Source organism: Agelaius phoeniceus, chromosome 20, assembly GCF_051311805.1.
Source record: "Agelaius phoeniceus isolate bAgePho1 chromosome 20, bAgePho1.hap1, whole genome shotgun sequence".
NCBI lineage: Eukaryota > Metazoa > Chordata > Aves > Passeriformes > Icteridae > Agelaius > Agelaius phoeniceus.
Genome location: NC_135284.1, coordinates 9,619,781 through 9,640,731, shown reverse-complemented (window position 1 = coordinate 9,640,731; position 20,951 = coordinate 9,619,781). Strand labels below are relative to the sequence as shown.

The following is a 20,951-nucleotide window of genomic DNA, read 5'->3' as shown; positions in this document are numbered from 1 at the left end:
TTGAGATGAGACTGTGAAGAGGAGAGTGAAATTTAAACTGATGCAAGAAATGGTGCTTTTATCTCCAGGCAACAAGGCCCTTCCATCAGCAGAGAACAGAGCCAGAGGTTTTGGGGGGAAGAAATCCACAAACAAGTATTGAATGGAGGGAGCCCCTGATGCAGGGAATGATTGGGATTTGACTCTGTTCAGAAGGCTGAACAATTGCTTTATTAAAACTATACTATATTACATTAATACTGTATTTTAACTATACTAAAGAGATACTATACTATCTATACTATATCATACCATACAATACTAGAAGTATACAAAAAAAAGAACTGTGACTGACTGAGACAGCCAGGACACAGTTTTGACTTAACTGGCCAAGGAAACAAAACAATCCTCAGCAGAATCCAATTGACACATCTCTTCAGGTAAACAATCTTCCTAACACATTCCACAAGTGCAAAAACAACAGGAGCAGCAAGTAGAGATAAGAATTGTTTTCTGTTCTTCTCTCTGTGCTTCTCCAGGAAAAATCCTGGGAGAGAGAGAATTATGGGAGAGAGAACTATCTATGTATGTCTCTCTCAGTTCAGAGAATGTGAATGCCACATACAAGTGCTTTTCTTTTCCTTCAAAGGGACATAAAGAATGAAAAAAAGCAAAAGAAAACCATTAAAACAGGATGTTTTTACACAAACTATCCAAATGCTCAGTCCATCAGTCTGAGAACACTGACAGTGTTGAGGCTGAGGCCAGGCCAGATGTTGAGTCACAAGCAGCTGTTGCAGCTGAGGCCATTGCAAACTCCCCACTGGGTGCTATTGCTCCCCCATGGAAGTTGCCACATGTGCCCTGCAGCCAGCAGAAGGATCTGTGGATCTGTTCATGCACCTTCCTCCACTGCCAGCCAAACCAACCACATCAGCCTGAAAGAGCAAAAGGAACTGGAGCTGGGATCAAACCCACTGGGCAGGGAAGGAGCTGCAGGAACACTCCCAGGACTGGCAGGAGGCTCCAGACAGTGAGAGCAACCACAGCTGAAAGGGCCTCAAGGTTCACAGGCATGCTCCATACTTTGGAGGGAAATATCAGGATTTTTTTTCAAAAAGTAGCACCTGACAAAGAAAACACATTAAGGAAAAAAATAATTGTGTGTCTCAAGAATTACAACCATTTGAATCTTTTTTCTGGTGTAAAGAAAGGTCAAGTGTAATGGGCTAGGCTAAAAAACAAATTGAAGAGCACATGAAAACATCAGTTTTGCTGTGCATAAACTTCTTGAGAAAAACAAGCAAAACCCCCCCCAAAGAAGAAGATTTTTAAAAAAGCATTTTCCTAAAAAGTTACACAGAAAAATATGGTTTGTGAGGTATGTCACACATCCAGGGCCTGTGTGTTACTCACTGACCCCCCAGACCAGCTCAGCAGCTGGGGTAGCCTGGCAGGGCTGGTGCAGCCACTGGAGATGCTGGGAACTGCAAACTCTGGGACCAGCCCTGGACAGCTTTCCTTTTGGAAGGCTTTTTCCTGAGCCTTTGCACATCCACAACCACACTGATGGCCATGGACAGCAACTGTGAGCTGGCTTCTGAATGATGAGGTCACATAGTTATTGACCAAATATAATTATATATTATAGAATTAATAATTATATTATATATATATAATATATTGTATATAATATATAATTAATTATTATATATAATTAATTATTATAAAATTATTATTAATATATAATACTATACAATATATAATACTATATATAATACTATATTATTATATAGTATTTTTGCATTATATTCTCTTCTTTCCAATGGTTTTGGGTTTTTTTAAATCTCAAACTTCCCAATTAATTTCTCTTATGAGCTTTTTGAGACAAGAACTGTTGATATATACAAACTAATGAGAGCATCTCAGATTCTGCCATAGTACCAAAATCAAAATCATTCTGGCACTATATAAAAATTTCAACCAAAATGTTTTACACCTCATCCCAAAATCACATCCCCTTTGATCCTGTATCATTTATTCTATATGTGTCCATTCATGATGCAGTATTTTCCCCCAATGTCTATGCAAAAGCTCCATGAAACAAAGTAGGATTAACTACACATAAATCAAGTCACCTTAATTTGGAGAAATGAGAGCTTTAAAAACAGGTATTTATTAAGAAAGTGAATTTCTAAATAGTATCCTTCTTGGTGGTATAAATATCCAACACAGACTTAATCAAGAGCACATCTTGGAGGAAATATTAAAGCAGCATATGATTTGATACCAATGAAAAAAAAGCAATCAAAGCAGAGCATGGCAATAAATAATTAGGAAAAGTTATCTATCCAAACCAGACTAAAAGTAATTTTGTAAGTCAGCAGTAAAAAGTTGAATAAACACTAATTTAATCTATTTTAGATGCAGCAGTCAACAGATGAAATATTTTACTGCTCTCTAGCTATGTGAGCACAGTCAACTGACACAATAATTGAAGAGAAGGGAGAGACAGAGCCCCTGTGGAAGCAGGAGCACGGGAACCCAGGGAGACACAGAGCTCCTGGGCCAGGGAAGCTGCTTGGCAAGGCAAAGCTGGAAACCAGAGCTTGGATGCAATGACCTGCAGATAATGGCTGTGACCCATTTCCACCATCCTGCCTTCCATGTGCTTTTAGGCAGCTCAGTCATCCCTTCAGAGGGAACAAGCATTTCCCCTTCCTCTGGGCTATGCTGGGAAAGGTGTCAGGAGCCAGGACATTGCTCTGGCTGCCCTGGGTGACTCCAGACTCTGGCAGGGGCTCAGAGACCTTGGCACAAAGTCACAAACACCTGTGCCTTTGATTTTAGCCCATGGAAACAATCACCAACTTTGTGTGAAGAGTTACAAGCACAAGAGTTTGAGTAGAATGACAGTGAATTTGTCACAGGGTGAAAATGTAGAATTTTGGGGATTTAGAATGGGGGTTCAAGAGGCAAGATGGAGGAATCTGGGCATGTCCTGTCCTTCTTCTCCTTCTTCTTCTTGTCCTCCATCTTCTGCTGATGGTGACACTTCTGGATTGGTTTAGAGTAGAGCCAGACTGTCTAACAGAGGTGATGGGTATTGGGAAATTATTGTAAATAAAGCACACACAGTTCTCAGTATAAAAAGCCAACAGCACCCCAAGGGCAGGGACTGTGCCACAACCCAACCTGCTGGACAGATCTCAGCAGGTCAGAGAAAGAATGGAACAGATCAGAGAAAATAAACAACCTTGAAAAGCAGAGATGAGGAATCTCAACTTCTTCTTCTGTCAGGGGCTGGGAGAAAAGAGACTTTAATACCTTGGGGCCATCTCAAGCACAGAAACCCAAGAAAAGGGAACAATTGGTTCCTCCAAAGGGGTATCCTGTATCATAAGCAGCAAATTTCCTGGCACTGTGCAATGAGGAAGAAATAGATGGGAGAAACAGAATTCAGTGGAATTTCTTGGGATTGCCACTTCTCAAAGCCCTGTATTCCAACCATTCTCTTACATACTCATCACCAGCATCAGGCAGAGACCCCTGGAGAGGACCTGGAGAAGTTTTGGGAAGCCAGGCTACCAAGAGCAAAAGAGTGCTATGATTTATTTCCTAGCTGACATTATTTAGGCAAGTGAGCCTGTGACAGCCTGAGTACCCACAGCTCTCCCCACGCTGCCTCAAGTTCTCTTTATCTTTCCAAACAAGCTGCAGCAAACCCACCTTCAGCTGAACATCCCAGGTGATATTTTCAAGAAATAATAAAGAGGCTTTAGTTATTATCACTCCAGGCATTTGTACTGCAGATAGGCAGGGAAAAGGACTTTGTAACCGAGCTCAGAAATGAATGAAGAGCAAATTCAAAGCAGTTTAATGACACTCAGACAATGATAGAAAAGCAGAGGAAAGAAAAAAAAAGAAACACTGGGAACTGAACAGCAAAAATGAAAGCAAGAAGTAATCAATGGATAATTATGATACAAGCAACAAAATTAAACCAAAGCTTTGACTCTGAAAGGCACCTAAGTAAGCGAGCTCCTAAGCCTAAAGCCTGGCACAAACTGGATAAAACTGTCAGCAGGGTAACTCAACAACAAGCCTTCCTCAAATCTTCCTTTTAAATAAATGAATGCAGACATTAGAACATGGTTTTCTAGTTAAATACAACAGAATTTCTACTGATTCAATGAGAACAAAGTCCTTTGAAGCAATGAAGTACTCTCTAAGAAAGAATATGGTGCTCAGAGGGCTGTCAAGTGGCCTCTTGCTATGAATTCATAATGATGTCAACCTTTTATTTACTGTTTCTGTACTACAGAGAATTTAAGTAAGCACAATGTATTTAGTAAAGCAAAACCATGAAAATATCTGCAAACTGCTGGGAAACACTGGGCAAATGAAGGGCATTGGGGATGAATGAGGAAGATTATTAAGAAACAGAGGGGGAATCATAAGAAAGTGTGTTCTTTTGCTTTCTTAGGGTCAAGGAGTTCTTCTACCACAGAATAAAATGCAGTGTCACACCAGGTGTCATTGCATGAATACATCACAGAGCCAAGGAAGACACTCTGCTCTCACTGTCATTTGCAGTTTCTTTATTTTTCTTTCTTTTTTTTTTTTAAACAACATTAAATTTGCATTAGCTTGGATGGGGAAAAAGGATGGCATATAAAGGGAGAGAAGGCTGAATTAATATTCATAAGCAACATCCTGGAAGAAGGGGAAGGGATGATTTGAGGGAGCTTGGAATGGGAGAGGCAGACATTAGTCCTGGAGACCTCCTGTGTCACACGCTCTGCTCCCGAGCAAGTCCTGCTGTGTCTTTTCCCCATGCACACTAAATATTGCCTGCTCTGAACAGCTCTTGGATTCCCCACTCCAGGGCACTCAGGGGAGGAAGCTGTTTTGGCTGAAGCTGGGCAGGAGCAGGTGGCACTCAGCAGCTGTGAGTAATTCTGCTCTGCTTGGCAGCTCGGCGGCTCTTGGACCCGGCACAGCCCGTGTGCAGTGGGGAAGGGCCAGTGGGGAGGCAGCAAACAAGTCCTGGTGCTGTTCAACAGCATCCTGGGCTCCAGGCTGCCCCTTCCAAGCTGGCAGCTGGCAGCAGAGATGGCTGCAGGGATGTGGCAGCTCGGGTCAGGTTTGCTGGGAGAGCCTGGCACAGCTGGCACCCCGAGGGGAGCAGCCCTGCAAGGCTGATGTTGGTGCTGGGCAGGAAGGGAGGGAGGGAGGAGCAGGGCTCAGCACCCAGCAGGTGGGAGTGATCTCTGCACAGGGACTGTCACCATCAGGGCCTTGCAGAGAGCCCCATCACAGCCCCTTTCTCAGCACCTGGGCTACAATTCTCCAACCCCTGCATGAGCCCATCTACAGAAACAGGGGCTGCAGCTGGAAAACTGGGCTGCTGCTGCTGTGCCAAGGTACAACAGTACAAATACTTCATTTGTTACATTTAATGCCATCTTTCATCACAGAAAAAACAGAACCTGGATACCATAAATGTGGCAAAGCCATCAAACTGTTTGTCCAGACTCATTTACTTCCACCTCCAGAAGCCACAGGAGAAAACAAAAGCATGGAAGCAGAATGGGAGGCAGCAACTTCCCTTCCCTTCCCTTCCCTTCCCTTCCCTTCCCTTCCCTTCCCTTCCCTTCCCTTCCCTTCCCTTCCCTTCCCTTCCCTTCCCTTCCCTTCCCTTCCCTTCCCTTCCCTTCCCTTCCCTTCCCTTCCCTTCCCTTCCCTTCCCTTCCCTTCCCTTCCCTTCCCTTCCCTTCCCTTCCCTATTCCTCATCACAACAGAGGGAACATGGGCTTGCCATGACCATCTCTGCTGGAAGAATTTTTTTTATGTGCTTGAAAAATCTCAAATCCCTCTCTTTTCTTTCATCTGTGCACCATGAAACCCCACACACCTGGGCTCAGAAATGATTCCTTGAAACTGCAACACATTCCTCTTGCATTCAGGGATCTACCCCAGCCCAGCACTTGGTTTGAAAGGTTCCTTGCATTTCCACATGGCACAAGTGTCACCACACCACATGCTGTGCTAATGCCACTCCAAACATGAACTTCACTCTCTGAACCAGCCTGGCACAGGCACTCACCAGAACAGTTCTTTTTTCCCCTCCAAACTCACCTTTCGTCACCATCCCTGACAGACAAGTCCTCCTTGGCAAGGATTAACACTTTGCTAATGAAGTTATCTCCTGATCTCTTGTTTTACCTAGTATCTGTTCTGCCACTTAACAACAACCTGTTTTCAGCTGCTAAGGTGGAACAATTAGTCAATGCTATCAATATTAGGAGTTCTATTCCAGTAATAACTTGAAATCTATTTGCCCAGCACTCCACAAACACACAGGTGGGACTCTTATGAACACACTTTCTTGTGATTCCCCTCTCTGTTTCTTAATAACCTTCCTCATTCATCCCCAGTGCCCTTCATTTGCCCAGTGCTTCCCAGCAGTTTGCAGATATTTTTATGGATTTGGTTTACTAAATACATCATGCCATGGAATAAATACAGGCCATGGAATGAAATGAACAGCCAAAACATTCACCATAAATTCTCATAGAAACTACTCTTCTTTCATTCACAGACAACTGTAATGAATGTAGTAGCTTTTTTCCTATAAATTATTTTACAGTGATGCTACACAACATGGACAAGTCCACTGATATTACATGCCAACCTTGAGACTGTCCCAGAAGCACAGGCAGGAATGCAGAGAAGTGCTGGCACAGCCCCAGCAGGGGCAGCAATGCCCCAGCAATGCCAAGGGCAGCAGGGCTGTGACAGCAGCAGTGTCCCAGATTGCAATGCAAGATGTATCTATTTGCCATTTGGCTTCTGTTCTGTGGGCAGTTTCCCTTATCTCTTCCACATCCACTCCTCCCTCAGGGGGGACATCTGCTGATAACAGCCATTGAATGTCCCTGCATGGCTGATAAGAACTACAGCATCCCATTGGCAGATGTGAGCCCAGAGGGAGGAGCCAAGCATTCCTACCTGGATAGAATCTGGAGATTCTGGAACACCAGCACGGCTTCTGCACTGGATTCCCCAGAGGAACAGCAGCTGCCTCTTCTTCCACTGGATCCTCAGAGGCAGAGACTGCACCTTTCTCCAGGATCCCTGCTCCAGCAGAACCAGCCCTGACACTGCAGGAGGGCTGAGCCACAATTCCAATGGGACTGTGCCAACACCCTGACCCACAGGGTGTCAGGCTGGGTTCTGACTCTGGCAGTGTTGGTTTGGTTCACTGCATTGTTTATTTTATCCTTTTATTTTCTTCCCTAATAAAGAACAGTTATTTCCTGCTCCCATATTTTTTTCCTGAGAGCCCCTTAATTTCAAATTTATAACAATTCAGAGGGAGGGGGTTTACATTCTCCATTTCAGGGGAGGCTCCTGCCTTCCTTAGCAGACACCTGGCTTTCCAAACCAAGAGAAGGAGTCAGAGCCCTGCTCACCTCAGGCCCCAAAGCACACCATGGCTGGGCTGAGGAGTGCTGTGGCATCCAGACCCCTCTGTGGGGGGGGGAGTTCACAGATCAGGAGAGATGAGATTTCAGGAGGTGAATACAAGCTACTTCAGCTGAATGCACATTAACCCTCAGGTAGAGTGAAGATGAAAATATTTGCCCTGCTTTTTCTTTTTTTTTTTTTTTAACAGATTTACCATTGGTAAAGGAAAGGCCATCAAGAACCTTGACTTCCTAATGGCCTGAGAGCAGCAATAACCTAATAATCATTTTCTTATGGACAAAATACTCCCAAATATTTCTAATGAACCATTACAGCATGCATTGCAACTTTACAAGCCTTCATTTAATTACTTCCACTGAAACAAACACACAAATCTTCCAGCTCAGTGCTGCCACACACACAGACTCTCTGAGCACCAAGCCCTCAGCAACCTTCTTCTGATGGACATTTTTTTTCCAGGAAATGACACAGAGACATAGGTAAAAGGTGATTTAGATAGACTGCTGTGTCACAAATTGTCAGGATCTGATTTAAAGACCTTGCCTTTGTCAAGAAAGACAGTTGGGTGTCTGCTTTAAAGAAGTACTGGGAATATTTTCATCAAAGGTTTGAATTGAAAAACAGTGGGAGGTAAATATCTGAGATGTTGCCAAGAAAGACCACTATATCCGTGCAATTACCATTAACAGGGGACAGCAGTGGTTCAATGAAGTAATTCAATCTGGTGTCCTACATTTTATCAGACAGCAATTTTGAGTTCTGACATAAAAGGCTGAGAAAGGGGATTGGACTCTTTTCTCTGAAATTCAGCCTTAATTCTTGCAATCAGGAGATGTGTTCTCTGCTTCAGGTACAAGCCAGCTACCCCTCCAAGGGACTCAAAAGAATAACCCAATATTCACCTTCAAAAGAAGAATAACCTAATATTCACCTTAACACCACTCATTGGCATAGGAACAAGTCATACTTTGGGCAAGGCTCAGAGCTGAGTGCCTGCAGTATTACAGCTGAGTTTTCCTCCTCACTAAACTAGCTCAGATTTCCTTAGTTGTGAATTTTGCAAGGAAAAAACCTATTGTTTTTTAAAAAACAAACAATATGATGCAGCCTAAATTAATAAATGTATTCTTTCAAAATTTAAGAGAGAGAGAGAGAGACTGTATTTCTCAGAAAATGGCAAAATGAAAAGCTTCTGGAAACTACCATCAGAATAACACCAGCACATGGCTTCTCCTCATCATCCATCCATAGTGCACACTCCTGGTTCCTTGGGGGCCTTTGCATTATCTTCCCCCACAGAAATCCTATCAGTCAGTCCATGGCTGCACTGGTGCTTTCCAAGGTCACCAGGTTTTCAGGGCAGCTCTGATTTCTCCTCTGCAAGGCAGCCCAGGCTGGCACAGGGCTCCCACACTGGGATCAGCTTCACTCCCTCTCCACACAGGGCCCACCTCAAACCCCCTTTCCAGGGAAATCACCACATTTTAGCCTTTCACCTCCTTTCCACCAAAATGCTTTCTGCCATTTGGCATTTTGAGCTGGTCTACAAATTCCTGTGTTACACCATGAAGAAGTCTTGAAAGGTTCTCCTGTTAACAGCACGTGGCTGAAAATGTTAATCCATATTTCACTGAGCAAAATCTCACCACAAATAATAATGCATGAGATAATTTGCAACAGCAACAGTCCAGTGTCACTCTTTCCACTGAACTACAAATTCCACCAAGTTCCAAAACATCACAAACAAGAGAAAATTGGCTCTTGTGTCATACAGAACGTGGGCAGCCCCCTTTACACACGACACAAAGCCAGGAGTCCCTGCAGCACTCCAGTGAGGGACTGCACAGCTCTCTCCTTTTCATGAAACCATGCAGAACCTCCTCTAGAGACTCCAAAATATCAAACACACAATGCAGGCAATGCTGCTGAGCATTCTCTTGTGCTGATATGAAACTGAGACCCTCAGAAGATGGAGGCTCTGTATATGACAGCTTAACTGCTTGCAATCAAACTAATTTGCAGGAGGATGACCTGAAATGAGTTTAAAAGCACCATAATGCATGTTTAGCAATCAGTGAAGCAATCCTTTATTATTCAGGTTCACATCTGCAATTTGTGTCACGTGGGAAAGAGAAAGGGGGATCACAAAAAAGAATCCTTTTGCTTTGCAGGCGTTGACGAGCAGAACATGAGCCACAGTAACATGGGGCACTTGAGACCAAACAGACTGACAGCAAATCTTCAGTCTTTCTGCTGCTTACAGATATCTTATCATGTCCAGAAGAAGAAATTATTAAATTAAACACTCGCCTATAAATGATTGTCTTGATTTTTCTAAATTGATTTTTGCTGGAAAAAAAATGATTAAGCAAGTTCACCTGAAATACCACAAGAAATAGGAACCAAGAACACCTCCAGGGTTTTGAACTGTAAATGAAGTTATCAACCAGCCACTTTCAACACTCTCCTTTCTACTGGTTATAGAAGAAGAGGGACACCCCTCTGGCAAATAATGGAGGCTTCCATATCACCCCTCCAAATACATAAACTCTCTTATTTCCTTCCTTTTTCCCTTCTTTTTTTAATGATATCTCTATTCATCACACTTGTAATCCTTGGGGAAAAGGTGGCTCCAACAAGGTAAGTGAGGAACATGCACAGAAACAGGAGGAAAAGGGAAGCATTTGCTGAAGAAAGGAAGAGCAGTAAATGTAACAACATTCCAGAAATTTAAAAAATAAAATAAAAAAAGAAACATAAGAAAGCCATGGAAGTGCGAAACTGAGGCAAAGTACAAACCATTTAATTATTTATTGATAATTAATACTTATTATCCATTATTTAATTATTAATTAGACAAAGCAGAGAACTGCTCAAGAACTGCAGCAGGAGTGGGCTTGGGGAAGGAGAGGGAAGGCCCAGGCCAGCAGACTCTGCTCCCTCCTGAGTGACAGCTCCTTGGGGATGTCACCTTCTGAATCACTGAGGTATCTGGGGACTGTCCTAAAGAAATTACTGTAAAGTTATTGAAGAAATTCCATTGTTCAGACAGAGGGTGAAAATCTGTGCTTCAGCAATGAGGGGACAAACCAGAAAGACCTGAAGTTCTGAAATCTGCTCTCAGTCTCTGGCTGGGTAAGACACTGCTGTGGTGCCCTGCTCTCCTTATGTAACACTTGCACAACACAGTTCCACACACAGAGTCCAAAGAAATATATGGATTAATATCTTAAATTCAAAGTATGTTATTCAAAAAGCATGAGCATGCATTAGGGCAGGATTCCACAGTGTTTGAGGAAATACCATCCCCAAGGGCTGTAAAAATAACTCCAACCTTCACCCCCTCTGCTCAAAATTTTCTGAGGAGAGACCAATCCCGACCAAATTCCAGCCCAGGTCATTTATTCTGCTTGCCTAATCTTCCCCCAAATACTGACTTAATATATGTGAAATACAGAGTTTTATTCTCCAAAAACTGTTGTTTTGCTCCAAGAATTCTTATTGTGATGAGCAGGATGCTGGAAATGCAGCTGCTCTTGTTCTTCTTGCTTTTCTGGTCATGTTGTTAGCAAACTCTTTAATGAGCCTCAGCTCTCCCTAGGAGCAGCACTATGGTTTATAAATGCTAAAATTAATAGACCTGGGGTAGACTTTATTACATGTAATGTATTTAGCTGGCAATGATGATGTCTCCCTTACAGCAGCAGTTAGAATAAACTGCATTTTTAATGGCTCCTGGAAAACAAAAGACAACACCTAAAAGACTTTAGATGAAGAAACACCAGGTTTCCTGGTCTCAGTGCACCACACCAAACCTACTCCACTGAGGGCTGCAAACACTAATGAGTAATTACAGCCCACAGAGAGATTTCTACTGGGGATCTTGTCCACTTTGCTCCAATCTGAATTTACTATCAGAAGATTCATAACCTCTGTTGTCAGCTTCACTTCTGCAAAGAATGGGCACATGGAGAATTTAAAGTGAAGTTAAAATGGATTTCAATATACCCTTCACAATAATAGTTGGTAAAACTAATTACAGTGAGAAAATTGGAGATCATTCATTACCCTACTAAGCAAATTAGGATTTGTTAACAATGATTTATAGTGCCAGAGAGAGGATAACAAGGATCCCCTTTCCAACTCCATTCACAGGGGACATGACAGTTCATGGTGTGGTGCCATCCCACAGCCACTGTGCAGAGCCCTTGTGGACCTCAGGGTGTTTCACACACTTTTACATCAGCAAAATACACTTAAATGTTTGGTTTCTAAAGACAAGCTCTAAAATTAACTGAGCAGCTTAACCTACTTGCAAGAACAGTTTATTATTCACCAGTTTTTTATTTACCAACACCACTGTGCACGTGACGTGGAGTAAAGGACTCCATCCCTTCTGCAGCTTTAGCAGGTTGGATTTATTGAGCCCCTTTCAAACAACACTTTTGGCCTGATCTGTCCTCTCCTGAGGAAGCCAGTGGGTCCTGCTGCACTTCACTGCAGTGGAGTCTCTCCACAGCATCACAAACCTGACCACCTCAAGGAGCAAAGCTCAGCTCCTCAGGACCACTGCTAAAACACATGGACCAGGCAACGAGGGAAATCTGCTCTTTGAAGGGCTCTCTGAGAGCACAGAATGTGCTGCTGTAACTAATTCCACATTTAATTCCACATTTCTGCTGCAGGATGATGTCTCGGATGAAAACACTCCCAGTGCACAGAGAAATAGCTGCCCTTATCTAGGCCAAAGACTGCTTTTCCCATCATATCCCTACCAAACACCACTGGTGCTCCCCTTATTCTCCCTGGGCTGGGTTTTTAGAGCTCTGAGTAATGTAATGCAACATTGCACAAGGCAGTGTCCCAGTGGCACGCTGGAGCTGCACAAACATCTGCTGAACCCAACCCACTCAGGGCCAAATTGGATAGCACAACTGATTAGCCAGAGCCCTGGGGAATAAGCTCACAATTTATGTCTGCCTGAGTCACCAGCCCATGTGCAAAGCACAGTTTGAGCTTCTCTTTCTTTCTTTTTTAAGGTGGAGCAAGAGCAGTGTTAGGAAAAGAAGGGTCACAGGAGTCTTCTGCCTTGCCAATGTTATTTCCATCACCAGCTTATTACCAAATTCTACCCAGTTCTGAACAATTCATAAACTCTCTGCATTTGGAGGAAAAGAAAATAACACAAACATGCAATCCAAACAAATCCATTAAAAGAGGAACAGAAAATGCTCAGAAACAAAGACTCAAGAAGCAGACATGTACAGAAATGGAAATAAGTTGCCAAAAGCAGAGAAACTGCACAACTGCCAAAGAACCTGACAATCTTGGGAATCAGGGTTGTTGTTTAGAGGCAAAAGACTCAGTTATTTAAGTTTTGATTTCTGCTCTGTTCTGTGTTGCAAACCAATGAACCTCTATCAACTTTAAAAGGAATTTGGCTGGCAAGATACACAAATGAGCAAAAACCATTCTTCAAAGCTAGGTAAGAGAAAAAGCTTTACTGTTATACAAATTCCAGTTGTATTCTAAAACATCTCAACCTTCTGAAATCTCACAGCAGCTGGACAACATTAAAAACTCCCATAATTCAAACAGCTTTCCTTTGAAAGTTAAAGAGAGGGTGATTTTTTTTTTCTAAAATTCTCACTACCTTCCAATTATCTGATCTGACATCTTGATGAGATGAAATCTACCTTATAATCTGTCTTTGATGAGAGACAATGACAATTTGCAATGCAAAAAATATCAAAGACAACTGGGAGATCTTCCAGGAAATATTAAGTTATGATTTCTTAGGGTGCACCAATATTAACTGCATGCTTAATTTTTTTTTTCACATGCACCAATCATAGACTGGACTGATCCCACAGGAAACAGTAAAGTCAGGCCAGCACAAAAGGCTTCCAGGAGAATTAGAATGATTTTTTACCTCCTCTTTTCTGACTATTGGTTTAATAATATGCAAAAAGGATGGGAAAGTGTCTCCTCTGACAAGGAGCACCAAGACAGGTGAAACACACTCCACAAAAATGTCTTCTGAACAGAATCTACAGAAATACCAACACCTGTGAAAGGAGTAAAAGAGAGTTGTTCCCAACTGAAATCCAAACTTGCAGGTGAATGTAGAGCTCATTGACAGCTTTGCACCATCCCCTCTCCTTCAGTGGCCACTCACACTGGGCCCATTCTGCTGAAGGCAGCTCCTTACACAGTTTGTCCAGTCCAGGGCAGCTCTGTCACCCCAGCTGGGTGTGGGTTGGGCTGAATCACCTGATGGAGACTCCCAACCCTGTCCATTGCCACAGCAGGCTGGGAATGCCCTCCAGAGCAGTGCATTTTCCTTTCCCTATTGCTTTTCCAGGAGCACTTTCACAGAGACAACAGGAACAGGAGAATTCAGTCTCCAGCTCTGCCAGTCAGATATTGATCTGCTTACAGTAGAGAATCAGGTAGGATCCCAGCCTTCACCACTACCACTGAAGCTGCATAATGAATTCATAATGAATTACTGGGCTGGGGCTATCACAGAGATATTGGAGGAATGATTTTGTGTTCCTGGGAAGTGTCAGCTTTATAAATGTTCCCTTTAACACTCAGTGATCTCTATAGAAGAACAGGACCTAAAAGTCATTTTAGCTTTGCTGTGGCATGCACAAACACTGCACACACATGGCCCAGCCCATCCCTCAAACCTGAGTGCCTGCTGCAAGCAGGGTCCTCAAAGGGGATCCCAAGCTGGATTAGCTCTATGCTAGGCAACATGGCCTAAACACATGAAGATTCCATTAATACTTGATTTAAACAGCAAAGATGTGCTACTCAATCCATACCTCAGTGTTCATTCCTTTCTGAATTAAACCTGCTTCCCTCTGCAGGAGATGTCCATCAGTCCATTTGCACCTACCTGGTTCCTCTGGTGAGCTGCAGTACAGAATATTTCATAATAGGCCAGTGTACAACATCAAATCATTTCCAAGGGCCAAAGCTTTATTATTATCTATTAAATTAGAAGTTATTTTTACTATTTGAGACCAATAACCCCTGTTTTGATGTTCTGGGTTAACACCAAACACAAAAACTAACAGTCTTTTTCTAGTTAAAAGCTTTGGAAAAAAGAAATCAATTCAAGTGCATATTCCTTTGCACATTGACAATACAATAATTACATTGATCAGAAACATATGCTAATTGGATCACTCTGGAGCATTTTTCTCATTGTCTGGTACTAGAAAACACATCTGGGTTTTATTTGCCCCATGTAAGTTAATAAGAGCATGGGCTTTTTTAAAACAACAAGCAAGATAATCCTAAAAACAATTTTCCAAAGTGAAAAGGGAGGGAAAAAAAGCTTCATGTTTCATCCAAGACTGTGTCAGTGTAAAAAGAACTTTAAGATAGAAACTGAAGCATGTTTTCTACCTACTTGGCTATTAGTGAGGAAAGAAAAAAAAGGAAGTTGAAGACTCTCAATACTGTGACTATAGAAAAGAAACAGCTCAGTTAAATATATTAATGGCACCAACAAGGGATGTCTCCCCCACCTACACAGACCCAAATTGGAAAGATTTAAGGTGCCAATCCATCAGCCCTAGAAGATGTCAGGCTTCTTCTTGTTACTGAATCCCTTGCTCAGGAGAGCTGGAAACTTTCAAGCTTTCTGTTGGAGCATAGGGGATGCTGACACCTTCCAGATTTTCACTTTAGTGGACCAACCCACAGACAGTATGGTGCAGGGAACAGCAGATGGCTCCTCTTCTGTTACCTCTGCTGCCTAGAGAGGAAGCTGAGCACAGCTCTCAAGCCATGCATATTCAGCTCTCCCTGCAAGGAGAACAAGGCTCATTTATCCATGGCACAGCCCCCCAGCCCATAATACACCTGTGCCATGCCAGAGCATCTCTACAGACCTCTGTATGATTGGAATTTTCCCAGACAATGGAAAGCAATTCATTCTGAACTAAGACATTCGAGGTTTACTTTTAATTCTAAATAAATGTTGAGCCATTTGATATAATTTTTTCCTTCATCCCCTACCTCGTAAAAATACATGACACAAACCAGGGCAGGTGATGACAAAAGGAAACCAGCTTGTTTTTCTGTTCCACAACTTACCTTCCACTGATCTGGGCTTTGATATAATTAGAACAACTACCACCTGAGGAAACTTTTCCACCTGAGGATGCTGTTTCCATACCTCACCACCAGCAGTGTGAATGTTCTGTTTGTGCAGAAGTCCAATGTAAATCCAGCAGGACACAGCATTTCTCCAGGTATTAAGCAATTTTTGTGCAATTTTTGTGAGACCACATGTTCACAATTGAATCCCATAACTTTCTGACAGAATCACAGATGTCTGTGACAAAAGACTAAATTCACCATGAGCTATTAGAAGAAAATGACTCTCTGGGAATGTGACAAGAGTGCAGCCAAGTTTTTCCATCACGTAATTGAATACCATAGAGTTTCCTTTTCCCCAGGGTTCAATGAGAAGATAGGAGGAGGCTTTGATTGTACTGATAACTTCACAGAGCAGTGCCATGGGACAGGGTTCCCATTTTACCCACCTGGTTTTGGACATACACAATGCTCTGCTTCTCCTACAGTTATTATAAAGGCAAAAAAGATGTGCTTGGAGAATAAAGCATAAGTTACAAGAGAAACAGGATATGAGCAATTTAGATATAAATCTTGGAAGAAAATAAGCAGTACATTGGCTTGAATGGAAAACTTTTTTCACTCCCAAACTTATCTGTGCAAGTAAAAGGTATATTGATGAATGTGGGAATGAACAGAAAGGTATGAATATAGACTGTTAAATCAATACAGGTGCATGCAAATAAATCACAAAGCCCAAAAAACATGATCAATTTTTAAACCAGCTGGGGCCTGATCTGCTTCTCAGGACATAAAATGGAAATCTGGTATAAATACAACTTCTGTGTTTTCCAAGAGTGTTCATGAGCCACTGGCTTTTAAGAAACAGGCAGAAATCACTGTGCCACGTTCTCTGGGCTGTGGTACACAGGAGATGAGGCAAAATATCAAAATATTGTAATGGGCTCTTTAAAATCTGTGAATCAACAAGAACAGGAGCAAGGGGGAATCAGGATCCTTCCATCTCCCACTAGAGAGCTGGTGAGACCATGGCTCACTTTATTTGCTATAATTGTGTAAATGAAGTGCTGTTAAAATGTATGCAGTAATTAAAATGACACCTGATCAGTTCAAGGAAACACCACCATGTTGGAAATGTTACTTGCAGGGCATTTGTGAGGAATAAATAAGAAGGGCACTCAGCCCTTGGGCAGGGGGGGTTGTGGGGCATTCCTGTGCCCCTGAGTTCTGTGTGAGGCACTTTGTGTGAGGAACACTCTGCTGCTGAGGCACAGGGTGAAAGTGGAGATAGACACTTACAAAGTAGCCTGTTCCCAAGCTGGAAGGAGCTGAGCTCTGCAATAAAACACAAAGACAAAGTGGAAAGTCAGTGATGGTTTTTAACACGTTCCAATCCACACAGCTCATTACCAGCCCTTTCCAAGCTTTTCATCACCACATCACAGCCCCAGCGTCCTGCCCCTTGTCATCTGCTACTGAAACAAACACAATGTTGCTTAATTTTTCCCTTTACATCTCTCAACCACTCGGAGATGGCAACGTGCTATTTACTGAATTCCAAGCTTCTGCCGTGGACGTAATTGCCAATTTATTTGACAGGCAGCTGGGTAATGAATTAATGATGGCATTTCGCCCTGCACTGAGACTAAACAGACACTCATCAACCAGCCTCCCTGACATGCTGACATTCAATGCCCTGGACTCCAGCTCCTCAGCTTCGTGGCCACAAAGGGGCAGGAGGGAGGGGGAGAAAGGGAAAAAAAGTAGACTGACTTCAAAACAAAAAGCCCGGTGGGTTTGGATGACTTTTTCAGTGTATGACCTGTTTGCCAATTTATTCCCGAAAGGCCCTGGTTAGTACACACATAGTGCTTTTCTAAAATGAGACATTTTGTAAACATAATTAGTAGTCTGAAATGTAAAGAATGCGTGGGCACAGAGAAGCTGCTTTAGTCAATGTACCATTTTCTGGAGAATGCAGTCACTACAATTTCCCATTTGGATGTCCACATTGTTTGACAAACCAAGGATATAGAAACAACAACCCCAAAAAAAGCAAACAGCAAATATCTACAGTGTGAAATAGATTTCAAAACTCAAACCTATAAAAATAATTTAAACTAATATTACTACCATGAAAAATAATCAATTTGTTTAAATGCTTTTAAAAAAAAATAGCATCATGAAATTCAGTTTAAGTGGGACACGATCACAACCTCTATATTCACAGGAATTAAGGAGATAAAGGATTTTTTTTCATTAGTTTTTCATCTAAGCAATGGGGATTACACAGCAGGTTCTCTCAGAGACATGGGGGATCCTGGTGCTAATCCAGGTCAGGCTGTTCCATCAGAGGGGGAGCAGTGCCCAGCTCCAACCTTCAGAGCCCATGGACACAGCAGCAAAAGCAGAGGAGCATTCTGTAGTGAGGCTGCCAGAGAACCAGTGTGGAACTCCTGGAGCTCCATTCCCACTACTGGAGCTCAATTCCCTCTCCATTCCCACTCCTGTAGCTCAGTTCCCACTCCTGTAGCTCCATTCCCCCTACTGGAGCTCCATTCCCTCTCCATTCCCACTCCTGTAGCTCAGTTCCTTCTCCTGTAGCTCAGTTCCCACTCCTGTAGCTGCATTCCCACTACTGCAGCTCAATTCCCTCTCCATTCCCTCTCCTGCAGCTCCATTCCCTCTCCTGTAGCTCCATTCCCTCTCCTGTAGCTCCATTCCCTCTCCTGCAGCTCCATTCCCACTCCTGCAGCTCCATTCCCTCTCCTGTAGCTCCATTCCCACTCCTGTAGCTCCATTCCCTCTCCTGCAGCTCCATTCCCACTCCTGTGGCTCAATTCTCACCCCTGTAGCTCCATTCCCTCTCCTGTAGCTCCATTCCCACTCCTGTAGCTCCATTCCCTCTCCTGCAGCTCCATTCCCACTCCTGTGGCTCAATTCTCACCCCTGTAGCTCCATTCCCTCTCCTGCAGCTCCATTCCCTCTCCTGTAGCTCCATTCCCTCTCCTGTAGCTCCATTCTCACCCCTGTAGCTCCATTCCCACTCCTGTAGCTCCATTCCCTCTCCTGCAGCTCCATTCCCTCTCCTGTAGCTCCATTCCCACTCCTGTAGCTCCATTCCCTCTCCTGCAGCTCCATTCCCTCTCCTGTGGCTCCATTCCCTCTCCTGCAGCTCCATTCCCACTCCTGTGGCTCAATTCTCACTCCTGTGGCTCCATTCCCTCTGCTGCAGCTCCATTCCCACTCCTGCAGCTCCATTCCCTCTCCTGTAGCTCCATTCCCTCTCCTGCAGCTCCATTCCCTCTCCTGTAGCTCCATTCCCTCTCCTGTAGCTCCATTCCCACTCCTGTGGCTCAATTCTCACCCCTGTAGCTCCATTCCCTCTCCTGCAGCTCCATTCCCTCTCCTGTGGCTCCATTCCCTCTCCTGTAGCTCCATTCCCACTCCTGCAGCTCCATTCCTACTCCTGTGGCTCAATTCTCACCCCTGTGGCTCCATTCCCTCTCCTGTAGCTCCATTCCCTCTCCTGCAGCTCCATTCCCACTCCTGTGGCTCAATTCTCACTCCTGTTGCTCAGCACAGCCTCCCTGTCCATGGTGACACAGCCTGGGGACAGCCAGCCCTGCAGAGAGGCCCCAGCAGCCTGAGCACACCACTGGGAATACACAGAATTTTTGTCACTTCACCCCTGTTCCAGGACAGGTACTGCAGATCTGCAGTGCACAGCTCTGGCTATCAGCAGGCAAGGGAACTGCACACAACTAAAGACACTCAAAGTGCTCCTGTCCCCTGTGCCACCATCACCCACAGGACACCCCTGGTGCCAGGGGTGATGGCCCTGAGAGCTTCTCTGCTGTCCCTGGGAATGCCCTGGGCACTGGCACAGCCCTGCCCAGCCCAGCTGCTGCTCCCAGCTGGGCACAGCCCCTGGCACAGCCACTCCATGGGCACAGGTCCTGCTTTGGGGATGCCAAAAAGATTTTTGCTTTTTATACATTTTTCATATATTCATAACTCTGTAGATTACTATTATACAGTTACATAGCTCCTTAGCTACCTCTAGTCCTTTTCCTACCCTTTCTCTAAGATTTGAGAACAGTCAGTTCACCTTCCTGGACTCTTATTCAGTCTTTTTTGCCTCTATAGTGAACCAAGGATGTTTTATTTTTTCCATATATTGTAAACATAATAAATGTGGGGCTAGAAGCTGGGGGGAGCAATGGGGTCTTCAGTGGAGGGCAGAACCAAGAGGGGGGGATTACTTAATTAACTGTTCCTCTAATTGGATACTTTCTCTGAAGTATGCTAATTTGTTAAACTTACAAAATTGTCCAAATCCTGTATGACATGTGCATTTTGCCATACTTGCACCTGGAGGTCCTTCATTAAAGGTAACAGATTTTTATCATTTTAATATTGTTTGGCTGTGACTTTTGGCATCTCTAGGAGCCCCTGTGGCCCTGCATGTGTGCAGCCCTGGCACAGAGCACACCCAGCTCGTACCCCACAGGACACACACTGCCTTCCTCTTCACTGCCCTGCTCTCTGCTCCATGCCATTGAGATTCCTTTCATTTCAGCTGCAGATCTACCCACAAACACAGCACGTGCACTCGTTAGAACCACTTTTGTTTCAGCTATGTGCAGATGCCAAGCGAGTCCCACTCTTTCACTCACAGTTTTTTTAAACTTACTTTACTGGCTGAAAGCTCCAAAGTTTGCATTCTGCATCTGTGTGTAATTTTTGTCTGCTTTTTATTCCAAATTTTGGAAGGGTAGAGTATCAAAACAAAACAATAAAGAGGAAGAAAAAAAGAATAAGCAAACAAAATATTTCCCACTGAATATTTTCATTCCTTCAAAAGCAATGCTGCAATGGCTATGGGAGGACAGTTGAAACATAGCAGTCAAATGACTTCCACTGAACAACTGTGCAATTTCAGGGAACTTGAGTTTGCTGGATGGAAATATAGCCCTTCACACATTGCATGCTGCATATGGAGAGTACAGTTTGCAAACTCTATTTAATTGAAGTATGAAAGACTGTGCTGCACATGCATGAATGACTGTCAGCTGTGTTGAACCGTGTGTTGGCAGAGCACAGAGGCTGAAGCGAGGGCTATGCAAGGAGACAACTTCTCACCTTTTGGGAACTCCCAAGAGCGAAAGGCTCCCACTACCCCGTGCCCAGCCTTGGGACCAACTGGGCAAACATCTTTACAAGCCCGTGCTGAGTCGTGATCCTGCACTGGCTGGTTCTATAGCTCTTATTTAAAGTGTGCCTATAACAGAGGTAATGGTTTCACTTTCCGAAACCCTTCGCAAAATAGGACATTAGAAATACTGTTTGATATTCA

The 20,951-nt window shown here is 43.6% G+C and overlaps 1 protein-coding gene across 7 annotated transcripts in view; it reads right to left on the bottom strand.

Moving 5' to 3' along the window:
* AUTS2 (activator of transcription and developmental regulator AUTS2) overlaps positions 1-20,951 on the bottom strand; it is an 807,993-nt gene that overhangs the window by 409,483 nt on the left and 377,559 nt on the right. For all 7 annotated transcript variants that reach the window (XM_077188843.1, XM_077188841.1, XM_077188846.1 and 4 more), the window contains one exon: positions 16,892-16,927. In XM_077188843.1, coding sequence (XP_077044958.1) covers positions 16,892-16,927 — 36 coding nt within the window. The remainder of the gene's footprint in view (positions 1-16,891; positions 16,928-20,951) is intronic.